Source organism: Diorhabda sublineata, chromosome 3, assembly GCF_026230105.1.
Source record: "Diorhabda sublineata isolate icDioSubl1.1 chromosome 3, icDioSubl1.1, whole genome shotgun sequence".
Lineage (NCBI taxonomy): Eukaryota > Metazoa > Arthropoda > Insecta > Coleoptera > Chrysomelidae > Diorhabda > Diorhabda sublineata.
This window is the reverse complement of record NC_079476.1, coordinates 26,726,994-26,746,163: the sequence shown is the minus strand read 5'-3', so window position 1 is coordinate 26,746,163 and position 19,170 is coordinate 26,726,994. Positions and strand designations below refer to the sequence as shown.

The following is a 19,170-nucleotide window of genomic DNA, read 5'->3' as shown; positions in this document are numbered from 1 at the left end:
TTCTGGTTGGGTAGCATAAACTTTTGTTTTTAAATACCCCCATAAAAAGAAGTCTAGGGGTGTTAAATCCGGTGACCTAGGTGGCCACTCCATCATCTGCCCCCTTCTATCTATCCAACGAGCGGGGAATGTTTCGTTTAAAAATTGTCGGACAGGCATAGCATAGTGTGGGGGAGCTCCGTCTTGTTGAAATACCAGTAAATCTTCGGAAAGGTTATCATCATTTTCTATTATTGTTGTAATACGTGGGTCAACCCCTTCCCTGAGTAACTCAAGATATGATTCACCATTTAAATTTCCGTTGATGAAGAAAGGTCCGACAATGTGGTCACCTAGGATACCACACCAAACGTTTAACTTTTGGGGATGTTGTGTATGGAATTCACGCATAATATGTGGATCACTTTCAGCCCAATATCTACAATTATGCCTACTTACTAAGCCATTTAATGACCATGAGCATTCATCAGAAAAGCAAATATTGTTTAACAATTGTAGATTGTTATTGATAATTTGCGTCATTGATTCGCAAAACTCTAGACGACGATCAAAATCATCTTCATTCAACTCGTGCACCAACTTAACTTTGTATGGGTGGTACTTGAATTTATGTAGAACTCGGAAAACTGTAGAAGATGAAACACCGATCGCTCTACTTATTGTTGACAACGATTGGGATTGTTGAGCCTCTAAGCTGACTTGCCCTAAAATTGCCACTTGGATTGCTTCGTTATTTACGAGTCCCTCTCGCTTATGCACTTTATTGCAAACAGACCCTGTTGTGGTAAATTTCTCCATCAGTTGAATTACATACTTATGAGTTGCATGTCTTCCGTCATGTAATTCGTTAAATATTCTAGCAGCAGCTTTTGCACAATTATTATTTTGGTAGTATAAACCTACAATTTCAATTCTTTCTTGCAAAGAGTAAACCATTTCAGAGAAAAAAAAATAAATAATGTATCAAATTACACTATCAATAGTGACTACAAATTCTAGTTGACAATGTCAAACTTTAATAAAAAGTAGAGTTTTTTGTTGTTTGGATTTTTTAAGTAGAATAAATAGCACAGTTAAAAAGATTAAAGAGTTTGAACTGTTGTACAACCCATTTTAGTACAGGCAAATAAGGTGAAAGTAAATAATAAGTAAAATTTGTGCTCTTAAAAGAAAAATTGTTTATCTCATAAACTAACCACTTTAACCTACAAGTATTATACATTTTTGAAATCAGCTCAAAGAGGAGTATCCAAATTTTACATAAAAAATATGACAAGTAATTTAAAAAAATAAAGGGGATGCTGCTAGGGGTGAGGGGGTGGCTTTTCCAGTAAGTTTAAATAAGCCATAATGCTTGCCCCTTCCAACATAAATTGACGTGTTTTTGGATTTTTTCTAAATACCAGTATTACAAAAGTTATTGAAGGTGGATACTTTTATCTGAAAAGCACAGTATATATAAATCGATTAATTTTTGATTACAAACTTCATCGCCCCTATTCACAATACAAAATCTTCCTCCGCTTATTTTATATCTATGTGAATAGTTTACTTTCGGCACTCCTAAATCGTAAACAAAAACAGACTAATGGATACGTTGAGGTGGGCTTATGACCGAATCTAAATTAGTGTGTCATTAATTTCTTAATATCCTATTTCGACATTAATGATTCCGAAATGAGATAATATACAAGGTTAGTAAGATAGTTTCTACAATACAGATTTAATACGTGACATAACCTCACAGGATAAACTTCATAGATGTCAAATCGAGACTGCGTGGACGCTAACTTATGTCACATCTTCTGAAGATCAATTTGCCATAAAAAATTTGACAAACTCGTGTCAGATATCTGTTAGTTACTGCTGGAACTAAGTGCTTTGGTTATAACCATTGAAGATTTCCAGTTCAGCTGCAATAAGAAACATGAAGTTGAGCTTTATTTTGAAACCCCTGGTATGGAAACTTGAAGGTACTGAAAGCTACGAATTGGTAGAAAAAATTGAGATGTAAGATAGAATGGTAAAAGATGGTACAGAAAGTGGAAATATATGCAATTCTTTGGTAGATATAACTAAGTAAAAATGAGAAACCTTAGATATTATTGGTTTAAAAATTAAATAAAATATACGTGGATGGCCCCAAAAGTACTTGATCTGATCTAGAGATGGCGGTAGTTCCTTGAAAAAACCACAGAACTAGAAAGTACACGATCATAACAACGTTTATTAGACAGTCAGCTTTGTCGTTGGAATGTTGCAGATATTTCAATTCGAGTTTCCAATATAAATCAAGATTTCTTTACTAGCCTCTCGTCCCAAGTGAAATAGAGCCCTTTAGCTCAGCAATTTGACTATTGACATGACAGTTTTGCTTGAAAATCTGCCTGTCAATGACCAGTGGAGTGGAGAATTACCAGTAGCTGATTCCTGTGAGGTTCAAGACCTCATTTTCTTCTTCTCAAATAATATTTGGGAAGTTCCATGATAGATTATCCAGATCTGTAGTGATTAGTGATTTTTTCTATGGTCAAACGCCATCTGTCGAATTTGATTCGACTATACGTTATGATAGTTCATGAAATTTCAACTTTCCCGAATAATACACAAATAAATTACATTAATAAGCCTTCTTGTCATCGCCTAGTGTTGTTATTTACACAAAAGAATTCATTTATAACAGAATGACATTCTTTCTGAATCATAATAGCAAATAAATATCATCTTAAAACCTAACTATTTCTCAATGTGGGAAAGGAACAATAATGAAAGTGTTGTAATAAGAAACAATTTTCCGCTTTAAAAATTATTAATAGACGTTTTATTCACACAAAATTATAATAGCGGACGTTTGTTTTGTTTCTTATTGTATAAACGACACTATAGAAAGTGAAAACCTCAATCCCAGTTAAGATTACGTTGAATATTAAGTTACAAAATATTTAAAAACAGAAAAAAAAGTTGAGTAATTTGATAAGTGGTTAAAACGAAGATTTATTTTAGTTATATATGTTGTAACATCAATAATAACAATGGTAATAATACCAGGTACCTAGACAGACTTAGAGATGGCGGTAGTTGCTTGAAAAATGCCACACATATGTTTGAAGACGCCATGTTGTTTAGTATTTGTTTGACAGCCATCAATAGTGAACGTTTTCAGTGAATTTGCAAATATAGAAGCTGAATTAGAGTTTAAATGAGGCCTTATGACATGTGGACTACAGAAATATTGAAAAAAATTCACAAAGCAGTACTGGATGATCATCGACTGAAAATATTAATTGAAAATTTGGATATGAGAAAGTTGTGTGCAAGATGGGTGCCGCGTTTGCTTACAATGGAACAAAAACAGTGTAGTGAAGATGTTTTCATCGAGTGTTTGGCAATTTTTCAAATAATAAACTCTTTATTTCACACTCGAAACAAAAAATAATTAAAAGAATTGACTGAAAAGGGAGAACCGGTTCCAAAGAAGGCAAAAACCGTTCCATCTGCATGCAAGGTCATGACGTTGGGTTCTTGAAAGAGGAGAAACTATGAAAAGTTTGAATCGGTACCTCATGCGTCCTATTTGTCGTTTTCTTTTCCCAGGTTTGAAATAATTGCTCGATGGTCAGAGATAAAACTTTGGTCTTTTCAGATTCCCAACCAATTATTAGGTTTCAAGAATAATAAAGAATATTCGTTATTTTTTGTATTTTCGACGTGGTTTAATTCAAAAATAGTCCAGGTTTTCACCCTTTTCTTTTTAGTTGTTTCGTAATTTATTTAAAAAAACTTATTTGTTTATATTATTAATGAGTATTGCACGCACTCATTACTTTATAATTTTATTAAAAAAAACTCAGGAAAGTAGGTAGAATTATATCCAATTAATTAATAAATGCAACAGTGAACAATATAAACATGTTAGCCTTGATATATTCTAGAAACTTCGCTTTTTATTTTTCTAATTGATAGGAACTTACGTCTAATTTATATGAAAGCGTTTATTGTATTTCAAATATTATCACATTTTTTTATACAATTGTATATTGTATTGACAAACATATGTTTAATAAGAAATATTGTTTTTATTATTAAATTAGTTTAATGACGCTAGATTTCGACATAAAAGAATCAGGTTCAAAGTGTGAATTAGAAGTGGAATTAGGAGCATAAAAAACTGTTTCATTTATTATTGATCGAAACAAGAAATTACTACAAAGTCTAAGTCATCTAAAAGAAGAAGAAGCCTTGTTGCCAAGTTAAATGATAACGATGTGGATGTATCATCTTTCTGTAAAACCCGAGTTAGGCTCGTTGATAATTTTGGAATAATCTAAGAAACGAATAGAACCAAACGACGATTATTTATCAAAATTATTACAAAAATTAAATCTTAAACTGTTTTATAGGGTGGGCAAATTCTTGTAGTACCGATTAACACCCGGTACAACGAATTGATTAAGACTTTACCATTTCCAAATTCGTTATGACTTAGTGACCAAATTTTCTAACCCATTTTTATCTAACCTCTTTAAAATCGTTAACGAAAAAATCAAACAATTTAACGCAATAATTAGTAATATCCTTTCGTCCTTCATGGTATTTAAGTAATGATGTGCGCACCTTAATAAAATTGACATTATTCCTAAATAAAAAGCACGAAACTGTTTAAGAGGCTAGGCACTCCTTTATTTGTTTAAACAAAGTACCGCCACTGTGTGGGTAGCCCTAAAAATGATCCTAGAATGTGGTAATACAAAATACTTTAATAATGAAATTTTATTCATTAATAACTTGTTTATAAAATTAGTCAACAGATGTCTCAAGTTGTAAATTGAATATATTTAATAATAATAACAAAATGGGTGATTATAAGTCTCTATATATTATATTATCTTCCTACAAATATTTTTTATATTCGATGATTCATATATAAATCAAAGCCTACACAATTTGACTAACAATTATTTTTAATACTAAATTTGTACTTGTTGTATTCAATGAAATTCATATACATATATTTATCTAACAGTACTTGTTTCAAGGACGATTACACAACAATAAAAATTCAGTTATATGAAAGAGGTACTTTATCGTTGAAATTACGCAATAAATATATTAAAATAAACACTATGATTCTATTATACCGGTTTTTGTTTTAAAATTTCATAATGTAAAATTAATTTTTTAATACAGTGTAACTCATTTTTCATTTAATTTCTAATATTACTAAATTTATTATAGTTATAATTAATTTAATAACACACGCCACCTATATTGTCTAAATTCTAATTACATCCAATTGGTGAATGTAAGAAAAGTTTCCTACATCAAATGTTTATTGTAGATGTCTAGTGAAACAGTAGCGGCCACTTATTCCATTATACACTAGGTGGCAGTAGTAATAGTTAAAATCAATTATATTCATTGTTTACATTAGACTTTAGAGTTTTCTAGCATATTTCTAAGAAATGTGAAAGAATAAATATAAAAATAATGAGGTTCAAGTACATGGAATGTGTTAAGTAAAGTAAAAAATTGTTTTCCGCGAGTTTCTGCTAATAAATATCTTTAGTATGAAAGTTCAGAGAAAAAATTACGTATACAGAAAATCGTTCTGTTTAAACAAAGTATTAGATGTTCACCGAGTTCTTTTTTCATCGAAAAATGTAGAAGGATTAACGACAAAATGTTCTTGTACGTCTATACATGATTTTATATTCCTTTTACTGCTTTTAGTGAGTAAAATTTGAAACCTAACCTAAATTAACCACGACGACGTTTTTTTCTGCATATAATGGACAAATTTTATAATTTTACAATACTTTGAATTGTTTTTTTATAGTCACTTTTCATTTTTAGTTTGTTAGAATATAGTTCATATAACATTAGTTAGTTTGATATCGCTTATATAGATTTCTACAAAGTTTTTGAAACCCCGTGGAAAGAGATTAAAACGAAGCATGTTCGTAATACATCAACAATTTCCAAACTTGCGGCTACCAAATCGTTCAACAGTATAAAATACGCATCGGAGATTCTTAAAAAGGGGCTCTGTTGCAGACGCGCCGCCCAGGCGATCAGTGCGGTCATAAAGAAAACTCCAAATATCTTTACGACGAATGCTGAAACACATACACAATCGAGTCTTCATTGGAGAAGAATTAAATCTGCCTGGGATGTATTTGTGGGTTTCCATCCGGGATATCTCGTGGGTCCATACTTTTTTGGGGGTCATGTGGCGGGCTTAAGCTGCCAGAATGCTCGAAGATTTACGTGGGCAAATGGCAAATAGGCAGACGAGGATTGGTTGAGTGGCCCGCACGATTAGGTGACCTGACATCTTGTGATTGGGGTTTTTCAAGGATTGTATTAGAACCACTTACCCTTCCAGACCTTCAAACTGCAATTGCAGAATAATTCGAAACTTTTCATTTACCCTTTTTTCGAATCCATTTTTTGAATAAATTTCTCGGTTTATCTCTGTATTAGAATGTGTTTCCAAGAAATGAATTATCAGTATATTAAATGATATAATACTTGGCGAATGGTATCTCGTAGAAAATACCACATAATAATACATCATAGTATTTATAATCTGTTTTAGCGGTGTCATGTCAAAGGGTATTTATTTGTAATAATAAGGTGCGCCGATTTATTCTGTAACGCCCAGTATGTTGCAAAATTTTCATCAAATAATGGTAACAATAAAATAATTCATGAATAATGTCAGATGATATCATTTCGAAATAAATAGAGAGAAAATGGACCTTGAAATAGTTGAATATGTATATTCATAGAATTGTAAGTTCAACGAAAGTCACAAAACAACGCATTTTCAAATTTTAATTACACACAACGTACGTAGTAAAAATTTTTATAAGACAGAACCGTTGGAATGTGTAGAATGACTTCCAATTTTGGTCTTCAATAAATTATCAATAATTGCTACCTTGTTTTGTTCTCTATCACTTTCAAAAAATGCTTAACAATGCCTCTGAGGTGCATCTTCGTTAGATTGCAATTTATTTTATAGTATATAGACACTAGATGACCTTCTTTGGTAAACCAAATTATCATTTTGATATTTTTGTTTCGAACGAAGAACGGTGAGTAGCTTTCACCTGTTAATTTAATTTAGTAAAGGTCTTTGTGATTTTCTTTTATTATATAATATAATGTCATTCAAATAAACTGCATTCGAATATGTTGGAAAAGGAATTTAAATAAAAAAGAAACATCAACAGAAGCATGGAATAGAAGGGGAGATACCAGTCTCGAAACTCACCCAAAATATAATCTGACATCGCCATCATAAAAATTGACATTTTGATGAATCACCCTCTAGTTGGTTTTCCGTATTCAATCGTCGTCGTACTGAATGAATTTCGTGTCCAAGGTCGCCCAAAATGTGCTGTTGTGCTTAAAAATTAAAAAAGAAGTTCGGGGCGATTGGTGCTGTGCTTCAAAAGACCAAATCCAACCTGTTTTTACGAAATTACTGGAGATTTCGCCATCGTTTCAACGTAACAACGTATAAAGGTCAATTCTGAATGGTACACCTGCTTTCGTTTGAAAAAATCAGTGAAACCAATCGCAGAAGACGAATCATTCTCCACCACGACAATGCAAGCTCCCACACATCAATTCAAACATGTTTTTGAACAGTCAGAACATCGAATTGGCGGGATTTCTTCATATTCCCGTAGATCGAAAGTAAATTTCGAGATCAACGTTATTCTACACCTAAAAAAGCGATTGATGTGTTCAAATCAAATGTTTTGGAGATACCTCCATCGAAATGGAAAAAAATGCTTCGACAAATGGATTAAAAGCATGCAAAGGTTTAATAATTTAGATCAAAAATTAACAATTCTAATATTTGGTCTCTTTAGTTATGAGCGTGTTTAATGGAGGTGAGCTTAAAGCATCTTTGGTTGGTTAGTATAAAATTTTTTGGTGAAGAATATGGTTTAACCACCGGAGGTACTAAGTTCTTATAAGTACGAGATCTACGAATGTTACTATCGATCATGTAATACCTTTTGGTGCTTATATTCATATAGAACCAAGATCGTTTCCATCCACAACAAATTGTTCCTTATAGAACATCTGTAGGAAGAGGTTCTAAAGTCATCGAATCCAAACTGCCAAATTTAAGAGTGATAACATATTCTGCAAGTCTTCATTCCATTTGACGATTTTGAAATAGTCACGAATCTTCGTGAATCACGTTTTTAATGAGCGTGACTACAACTAAACTAACAAGTGACGAAGTTTCAATTTCAAGTCAATAGTTTGATTTAATGGTTGGGTAATTTTGTCCAGGAGTTTATCCGGAATGAAATGGTTAGTTTTTCGATTGCTTTGTTCTATTTGCGTTCAAATTAACAATGGATCAAGAAGCTGATCGTCAGTATCTTTTATATGTTTGTAATATTATTCAAAAGGCGTATAAATATAAATAATGCATCAGATATATATCTTCAGATCTTAACTGACAATTAACTACCTAGTATGAAATATTCATGGGTACAACTAGCTACAGAGACGGTGTCTAAAAGAATATATATTAAGTAAACTTACGTGGAAATTTTTTTATTTTTGAAAAGTGAAGAAATATGAATAAATCGATGAAGTTATTGTTGAAATTCGAGTCTATTATAAGACAGAAGAAGAAGCGTGACGGAAAAATGTAATTTGATCAAAAAACAATTGATTATGTGATGAAAATACGAAAATAAAGGAAATTTTATTAAAAAAGTTACGACTAATATATATTCCGAATCAATTCATAATCAATTCAGTATTGATTACGAACGGGTTCAGAATTTTATAAATAATTTGAGGACTGAAAGAAGAGATTTTTTTTCACTTTTCAAATGTTATTGATGCATCTTAGCTTTTTTACGTCTTGTAGCTTGCTCCACCACTAGCAGGTCTTCGATTTTGTGTTTGAACGTTATTACAGAAAACTTACACATAGTTTCATGCTGGTTCTAGAATCTACTCAAATTTTTCTACCAGCTCTTCGACTATAAATTTGTCTTTTGTTAATTGAATGTTGAACTGAACAAAGTTGGGATCAGGACCTGGATAATATTTTTTAGATGCAGTTTTCTCAAACGTATTTATTTCCTTTCAGAAATGATGAAAATTATTAATTTATGTTCACTAATATTGCGGGGTTGCCTAAATTAGTTTTTATCCAGCAGAACTGGACACATTTTTTAGATTTCAGTGATGCCAAATATATCTTTGAGGAAATATAAGATTTGGATAACGTTTTTTAGATGCAGTTTTGTCAAACGTATTTATTTCTTTACAAAAATCATGAAAATTATTAGCTCATGCTTACTAATATTGCGCGGTTGCCTAACTTAGTTTTTATCCAGCAGAATTGAAAACATTTTTGAAGATTGCAGTGATGCCAACTGTTATTTTTATCCAGTTTTCTAAGAAAAATGATGAAATAATAAATTTATATAAAAAACGTAAGCTCGTTAAGATTTCGGCGTAACGTAATATTTATCCCGTGTTTAATGAAATGGAAGACCGGCTACAGGGTTGCCAAATGTAATTTTTTCTAACATAAATGTGATTGTGATCGATATATAATAAATTTTAAAGAAATTTCACTAGATTTTACTAGATTTGGAGGATTGCCATACGCTAGTATATAAAAATTGATGTTTGACGGAATAGATAGTATTTAGTTCCAAATTAAAAATAATAGTATTTTTTCAAAACCAAAATTTGGATGAAATGAATGAAGTTTCATCTAATATCGGCTGTGTATTAAAAAATTATCTCCAAAAAAATACTAACAACGAACAACAGTTAGTGACATCGATTTGTATGTCAGTTCTGATCAGTTCCATGCATCTTTCGTCAATTGTTACACAATTCAGCGACCAGACAAGCATTTCACTTTCATTGTATATGTCTAACGATTATAATTGAAAGTCGAAAAAAAAATCAATCGTGAACCGTTACATTAAGATCCTGTCATCGTTAGCATTCTCAAGAATTTCATTCGCTTCTTTAAATAACGTACGTGTTATAAAATATGAACAAGCGGACATTTTTTTTTGTATTTTTGATTGAAATTGTGATGAATGATTCGGCGAAAAATTCCAAGTCAGAACATTCTCATCGGGAATAGCGAAATTTCTAAAAAAATCAAGCAAATTTCGAAATAATTTCCTGCCAGAATTCTCTGTTTTGAATATTTGTTCAAGTAAACAAAAATTTTAGAAAAAAATGTTAATTACTTTGTATTTTTGATTCATCTTATGATATGTGAGTTAATTAATTAATTTTTAAGCATTTTGGGAGGCTTGAGAAAGGAAAACCAAGACTCGAATGGTTTGGACATGGAAGACAATACGAGGAAAAGAAGAAGAAGGTCAAAAATGAGATGATTTAACAGTGTCATGGATGATCGTGATCTCATGATCCTCTACCATCGATCCATGACTAACCAATATTAACTAGAGTTTATCTTTATTAAATCTAGTGCCTTTATATCTTTATAAATCAATTCGTTGTTCTCATCATATTCCTATACAGCTAGAGAGACCGCTTTCTCGTTTCTGGTGCTTTGAAAAACCGAACGGTCATGGCAGCTTCTGTTTGAGATCATATGCAAAAAGTCTGGATAGTTAGGACAGTACTGCAATTGCTGGATTATCTTCCCGAGAAGATCTACTGGACCGCTGCTTTCCCTTGAGCATCGTGAACTTTTAAATCCCATTGACCATGTTGGGCATGAGATGGGGAGACGTTTACAGAGACATCTATCTGCTTCAAGACATTCTAAAGAGCTTCGAGACATACTGAATTTACAAAGGCACTTTCCAGTAAATGTGCCCTCAAATTATTACGGAATGCGGTAAAAGATGATATCAATTTGATTCCAGCTGGCAAATGATTGTGCATTTTTTTCGCATTGTAAAATATTGAGCCGTGGAGTTGATAGATAGAGGTCGTGCTCCGTGTTCCTGGAGAACCGTGTTTTGGAATTAGACAAACTGATTCAAAGATGAATTTTTAATCTTTTAAAGAATTCCCTGCAGTTTGAAGATTCCCTCAAATATTTTTATTCAAGCAGTCACCAAACGACAGTGTATTTCGAGCGTAAACAAAATTTCATTCACTCGGTTGCCCGGATACCGACGCCGGCGCGATCCGACGCTTAACGTCGATACGATGTTTATTCGCGACGTCTTTCGGTCTACGCAGTGCGTGTAAAATGTTAGTGTGAATTTCCCACCCGATTTTGACATTTCCTATATACAATTGGACCTTACGCGCGTGTGATTAAATTACTAATGACGTGCGGAGAGATATTTGTTTTCATTTAGACAATGTGAGAAGTTTTTCTAATAATTTTCGTAATTTTACATCAATAAGTTAGTGAAAAAGAAGTTGCATTTCGAGTAGGGTTACTAAGGGAAGTTGAATCAATTTCTTCAGTTGAAATAATCGCTTATACATCTTTCTTTGGGATAATTTGGGGTTATCGAGTAGCTATCACAAATTCGTCGTATACAATTCCAGGTTAGAACGATTTAAAGAATTTGAAGCTCTTAATCATTTCTACAATAAATAATTTATCTGTTTTTCAGTTTTTTTTTCATTTTATGATACCATAAATTAATTTCTAATGGATCTACTCGATTCGTTAATAGAAATAAAATCGTATTCGTGTTTGTTGTATCAAAATTTTTTTCTAGTTTGCGTGTTATACTGTACTATTGTTAAATTATCGATCCAACAGCGTTGTTTGACCGGGTTATTTGCAGGTAGGTCATTCAATACCACGGATTTCACTCGTTTTTGTTCAACAACGTATAGTTTCAAGAATATATTCATTATATACCCGCTTATTTTCGATTCTATATGACTATTTTTACATGAAATATTCCTTATTCTATTCAATTTCGTTTCAGTTTTCCCATCAAATATTTTTGTAACAAGCATCGTATATATTCTTCATTATAGAAAACTTTACTTCGAATTCTAATAGTTTTTCATCACTACATACTTTTTCTTAGTGTATATTTTGTATTAATTATTTTTTTATGCGTAGTATTGACCTCTACTACACTCGACTCAATCGAATTATAGTCCATTCGTAGAACAAATTTTACTTCTCTGAAAGCAATAACAATAAAAAGATTCATCATCACTTATAGTTAAACATTATTTTAGTTTAACCTTCTTATTTATATCTAGAATATTCATTTGAACATTCGATTCATCTAGATAAAATAGTTACTTGACATAACCTCAAAGAAAATAATCGAATTTCTTCGAGTAAATAAATTTTGTGTTTTCTTCGAACTGTTGTCAAAATCTTTGATGGAGATTTTCGTCGACCCATTTAGTGGATTGGATTTTGAATTACTGTACAAGCTAGATTTTGAAAGTTTGTAAGTCAAGATGGCTCTTTAATATTTGGAAGGGCACAATCCCAATTGCAGCAAACTGATGCATTGGATGTTCTTCAATGCAGCGGCTACAACTTTTTCAGTACAAACTTTTTGGTGCACATCATCAAAGATTGAAGAAGAGAACATTATTGATACTAAAACAACAAAAATCAACTATCAGTTGTTATATAAATTAAAAAAATACATCATGTTTATCATCACCAATTATTAATAGACGAACTTTCTCAGTTGAAGCTTTCAAACCCATCCATAAATTCTTCATAATTTGCTAAACTTCTGTGAGATATCTGAATAGATTAATTTTACATTTATTCTTAATTTCCCTTTCCAATAAATTCTTTCTACCAGTGCTATTTCCAAAGGAAACTCAAGTTCTATATTTTTTTCAGTTAGACCGGTTTCTTTTACATAATTAGATCTGCATATAATTTAACAATATTTAAATTCATCGTTGATGTTATTTATCTCACAAAAATCGTTAGTTTTATTATTTATAATTGAGCAAATTGCTACCTACACTTGAAGAATAAACCATAGCTTTTCAGATCGTTGTACCAAACCAAACAGCTTGTAGTTTTAGTTTTGAGTGCCCATGATTCAATTTTTTATTGGTTTCAACATACTAAAAATTCTTTTCTCAATCAATATTTCGCGTTTCTAACGTTAATAAGTTATAAAATAAAAAGTTTTTGTTCGGAGGACGACGCTGGGTTTTTAATAGAATTAAACTTCCATAGATAAATTTTGGATTCGTGTTTGAAACTTTCACTATTATAATTTCAATTTTATATTAACTAATTTTCATATATTTGTCATAGTTTTGATGCAGACATAACTTGAAAGAAATCAAAATGAAAGCAGATATCTCTTATACCATTTTATCAATGTTTCTCAACTACATACTTGAAGCAGTACCAAAATGATTAAAAGAACTCGTAAGGTAAGTCAATAATTCCTAAATTGATCACCCCGTGAATATTCTAGAATGTAATATAACTAAAAAAAAAATACGACATATTTATTTTTGTATCAATCAAACTTCCCTAAAACATATTTAACATGTTGTTGCATGTAATCCGATATATCCCCAGATGTGAGGTTTTACTTGAGATAAAATAAACAGAAAACTAAAATTAATTTTTCCTACTGAAATAAAAGAGAAATGATAAAATTTCTTCTGAAATAAACATCAAATTATCGATTTATTTGCATGTTATGATTGAGTATAAACTCTAAATTCCATGTGAATTATTAGAGTTGATTCACCCCTAACAATCAGGATTTATGTCAAAAATAAATCCAGAGATATCGTCAAAAGGACTGAATATATGATTGCATTTTTTCAAAGTGCAGTATTCCAATGTTTTCCTGGAAACAAACATTTTTCTATGTGCATTGGATGGAACAGAAAATTAAATACCAAGTTTCTGCAATTGCCTTATTTGGAGCCGGTTCTGTCTTTTCATTTTTGTTTTGTTTTGATTGTTCTTTCTCAACTCCCAATAAAAAAAGTTCGATTTTCAAATTTTCCCTAGATCTACTTCGAATTTTCTAATCAGACAATGTTTTTCTTTGTACGAAATCGTCGATGATATATCGAAATGCATAAAAGAAAATGCGTATAATCAATCATTTTCTTTGTGCACACGTAATGACGCGAATGAATTTTCATTCACTTACTCCCCTTATTAGATAACTTAGGGATACTGCGGTGTAAAAATACTATATAAACAGTGTTGACAAATTTCTTGAAAATACTATTTAACATGATTCTGGTAAAGTTTTTTCACCACGTGCTGAATTTATTATATACTAGCTTTTACCCGCGGCTTCGCTCGCATCGAATCCATTAAATAAGTATCAGAAATCATTATAATAGAAAAGAACGAACTCTGTAGCTATATTGGAACCTGAGATATAGATCTTTGAATGTAGAAAATTGCCAAAAACCTACAAAAATCCATAACTCCACATTGAATGTCCGCGCCTAGCTCCTCTCGAACTAAACCGATTTAAGTGTTCAAAAACTCAAAAGAAAGAAAGTGTTTCAGCGAGTGTTCTTAAATCAAAACGAACTCTGTAGCTATATTAGAATCTGAGATATAGATCTCTGAATGTAGAAAAATTGCCAAAAACCTACAAAAATCTATAACTCCACATTGAATGTCCGCGCCTAGCTCCTCTCCAACTAAACCGATTTAAGTGTTCAAAAACTCAAAAGAAAGAAAGTGTTACAGCGAGTGTTCTTAAATCAAAACGAACTCTGTAGCTATATTAGAACCTGAGATATAGATCTTTGAATGTAGAAAATTGCCAAAAACCTACAAAAATCCATAACTCCACATTGAATGTCCGCGCCTAGCTCCTCTCCAACTAAACCGATTTAAGTGTTCAAAAACTCAAAAGAAAGAAGGTGTTTCAGCGAGTGTTCTTAAACCAAAACGAACTCTGTAGCTATATTAGAACCTGAGATATAGATCTTTGAATGTAGAAAAATTGTCAAAAACCTACAAAAATCCATAACTCCACATTGAATGTCCGCGCCTAGCTCCTCTCCAACTAAACCGATTTAAGTGTTCAAAAACTCAAAAGAAAGAAAGTGTTTCAGCGAATATTCTTAAATCAAAACGAACTCTGTAGCTATATTAGAACCTGAGATATAGATCTTTGAATGTAGAAAATTGCCAAAAACCTACAAAAATCCATAACTCCACATTGAATGTCCGCGCCTAGCTCCTCTCCAACTAAACCGATTTAAGTGTTCAAAAACTCAAAAGAAAGAAAGTGTTTCAGCGAGTGTTCTTAAATCAAAACGAACTCTGTAGCTATATTAGAACCTGAGATATAGATCTCTGAATGTAGAAAAATTGCCAAAAACCTACAAAAATCCATAACTCCACATTGAATGTCCGCGCCTAGCTCCTCTCCAACTAAACCGATTTAAGTGTTCAAAAACTCAAAAGAAAGAAAGTGTTACAGCGAGTGTTCTTAAATCAAAACGAACTCTGTAGCTATATTAGAACCTGAGATATAGATCTTTGAATGTAGAAAATTGCCAAAAACCTACAAAAATCCATAACTCCACATTGAATGTCCGCGCCTAGCTCCTCTCCAACTAAACCGATTTAAGTGTTCAAAAACTCAAAAGAAAGAAAGTGTTTCAGCGAGTGTTCTTAAATCAAAACGAACTCTGTAGCTATATTAGAATCTGAGATATAGATCTCTGAATGTAGAAAAATTGCCAAAAACCTACAAAAATCCATAACTCCACATTGAATGTCCGCGCCTAGCTCCTCTCCAACTAAACCGATTTAAGTGTTCAAAAACTCAAAAGAAAGAAAGTGTTTCAGCGAATATTCTTAAATCAAAACGAACTCTGTAGCTATATTAGAACCTGAGATATAGATCTTTGAATGTAGAAAAATTGCCAAAAACCTACAAAAATCCATAACTCCACATTGAATGTCCGCGCCTAGCTCCTCTCCAACTATACCGATTTAAGTGTTCAAAAACTCAAAAGAAAGTTATTCACGCAAATTCGAAAATTCCTATTAAGTTATATATAAATGTCTAATACTCAATTTTTATTAGATTCACCGTATATAATTAGACAAAAATATCTTCTTATTTTTTTTTTCTATTAACAAATTATAAGTATGTAAGTGAATTTACCATGCAGCAACGCCTGTCTATTATCTAACCATAAATGGTATATGGAATTTATATTCACATTTAATTACCGTACTTGTGAAGTTATAATGTTCTATATCATATAATTTTTACGGTTCTACTTGAGTATACAGGGTGTTTCGGACAAAAAATTCGGGAGTAAGTAGATGAAATGATTGACTATAAAGCAAAATCTTGGAATACTCTTACAAATTACAAGAATTTTATCAAATTGAACAAAGAGTATTTTTTTGTTGAAAAATAGAATGAAAAATCTATTTTTACTATCTTTATATTGTACAGATTGCCCCTGCAAAAGTTATGGATTGTTAACCACACGTATATAAGTATTGGTTTCGCAACTTTGCAGGCCTATAACTCAGAAACGATTTATCGTATGAGAAAATTTTTTTCAATGTCGCAGTTTTATTTTTGTTTGGAACACTCTGTATTACGTTGAAATTAGATGATTGTTCAGTAGAATCTGTAAAAACAGAAAATTTAATTGTTTCTGTTTTGTTGTTGAAAAAACTACGCAAAAAAAGATTAGAAAATCAATATTTTCGATTTTCAAAGAATCATAAACACATTTTTTAAAATCGTAGTATTCTATACCTTGAAACAAGTTTTTCTGCTTGTGGGAACTTTCGTATAAATATAAGATGTTCCTGAAAATTGCTTATAAAGTTTTTATTTCAAACATTCTGTTTACTGGTTTCCATTTACATCAAAACTCAGATTATTCTCATTTTTGACTTCAAAACTCAGTACAATTCATCTTCTTTTTCAGTGTCAGACCTGAGTTTTTAGCAGCAACCTGCACAAGCTTGACAGCGTGTTCTTTAGTGAGTTTTGTGATCTAAGATTAAAAGTGAGGTTAAGGATATGACGTTGTCAAATTTTGACATCGAGATAAGCAAATAAGTACGCAATACTAAATTTGAAATTGAATCTAATCCAAATAAAATACTCAGAATTTTCCATACAGATTTTCAAATCAAATTTCAGTTCTTTAATAAATTATGTCACGCTTTGGTATAGAAGCGACGTGTCGCAGCGTCTGATTGACCGTTATAACGAAATTAGAAACCTTCATTATATTTCACGTTAAATGGATATACAAACATCGATATCTGTCAACGTTATAATGTATTAACAGCTGTCATATTGTAAAGAAAAAAAATTAATTGAATTTTAATAAAGTTGTAATTATGTTTATTTAATAATCATTAGGATTAACCGTTTTTTTTGTAACATAATATCGTGTTTCAACAACAGATTCATGAAAAGTTGAGAGAGATTCGAGGTTATGTTATACTTAAAATCAGTGCCGTGGACTTTGATTTTTTAAACTTAATATAATTTTTAATCGCAAAATTACTAGATCAAAGTTATTGGAAAGCTATGTAAAATTATCACCCTGATTTGAATTACATAATTAAAAAAAAAGATAATCTTGAAAGTAATTCGCTTTCGCACTTTTTTAAGACGATTATGATTTTGGGGATGATACAATTAGTGAATAGGGTGGTTATGATGATGCTAGAATCGTTCTGGAAGCTAGAAACTGCTTAAGACTCATAGTAGCAGGGTGAATTGTCCTGATATAGCACCCTAATGTTCACGAACTATTTAGAAATCTACTATGAACGTCTTAGAAGTAACTGATGCAAATTTTGGGAAAAACCAGGGATGTTCAATAAGTTCAATACTTTCTAATACAGTGGTATTTTCCAAGCAGCTACCACCATCTCTAGGTCAGGCCAGATATTTCTGGAACCATACAAGTATTAAATTTCAGCCTCCGAATTGCCTAATTTAATACAAAATTAGTAATTTATCTCAAATATTAATAGCCACATTTTTATTACTAATTGTAGATTAGATTGAATCATCAAGTCCTTTAAAAAGCTATGAGTTCATGTCAATAAGAATTTTTTTAAGGTACTTCACGCGAAAGCACAAAAATTTAAATGTCTATATCTGACTTAATTTTTATTGAACCAAAAAGGAAAAAAAGAAAAACTCGTACAGAATTTTGAGTATGATTAATAGTTTTTGAGTTTTTATAACTGTTTTTTTTTCAAATGGAGTGGAAACGAGGGTGAGATTTTTTCCAACGAAAAAATATTAATCAAAATTAATATCTTCAAAACTCGCTAGAAACTTTTATAAGAAATAAAAGCAAATGTTTTTTAAAAAAATGTATTATTTTTTGGTTATTGTAAATATATTTTGAAAATATCAATTGACTTTCAACAAACGTTAATTCCGTTTTTACATTTCCAGTAATTCCTAAAAAAATATTCGAAAACGACGTGGTTTTCTGTCAATTTCACTTGCGATTAAGTCAAAAAGTATTGACTTTAAGAAAAACTTTATAGAAAGAAAGTTGCTTATAATTAGTCAGTTTATCAATTTCCGCACTTATTTTTGATGAAAAATTGTTCGTTTCTGAGAAAAAGTAGCATCCACGCCGAGGGAAAAAATAATTTTTGGTACAGTGTAGATTTTGAAATAGACTATAATCTGTACTTTATGTGACGAATACACAAAAAAATTGTTATTAGAAAATAAAAGAACAGACTTTAGAAAATACAATGTCTATCTGTAGTCTTTCAATTTTAGTATACGAGGGTTGCTATTTAAGTTTTAAAACACGGCGATACTGATATGACTTTGAACGTGTGTTATTTGAGTACAAATATTTGTTTTTATTTGATATCTCAAAACACTTCTGTAACCAAATTGTATCTTTTCTAGTTGAATTATTAAAATTTGGAGGCATCTGCGACACGTCACTGGTAACAAAGCAAATTCAACTGTTACCTAATTTAATTTCTTCGCGTTTACGAACGAAAGTGATCTTTTTATACGCTTCTACACAGTGACATTAATAGGATCAACGTCACTCAAAGTTCGTGCTGTTTAAGAGATAAACTACAAAACGTTTCTCGAATACGGAGTTAATGAATTTAAGTTGTCGGAATCCACATATTCGATTCTAACTAAGTGATTTTTTTGTATAAAATATCATTTCATAGTTGATTTT

The 19,170-nt window shown here is 31.3% G+C and overlaps 1 protein-coding gene across 4 annotated transcripts in view; it reads left to right on the top strand.

Annotated features, from left to right (window-relative positions):
- Positions 1 to 19,170, top strand: part of LOC130441613 (uncharacterized) — a 184,339-nt gene that overhangs the window by 7,470 nt on the left and 157,699 nt on the right. The window contains exons 1-2 of one of the 4 annotated variants that reach the window (XM_056775371.1): positions 11,209 to 11,362; positions 13,268 to 13,389. The exons of 2 other annotated variants lie outside the window; for them this stretch is intronic. In XM_056775371.1, the coding sequence (XP_056631349.1) occupies positions 13,369 to 13,389 (21 nt within the window). In that variant the 5' untranslated portion in view covers positions 11,209 to 11,362; positions 13,268 to 13,368. Of the gene's footprint in view, positions 1 to 11,208; positions 11,554 to 13,267; positions 13,390 to 19,170 lie in introns of those variants that run through there. One more of the 4 variants, XM_056775370.1, reaches the window with a different exon arrangement.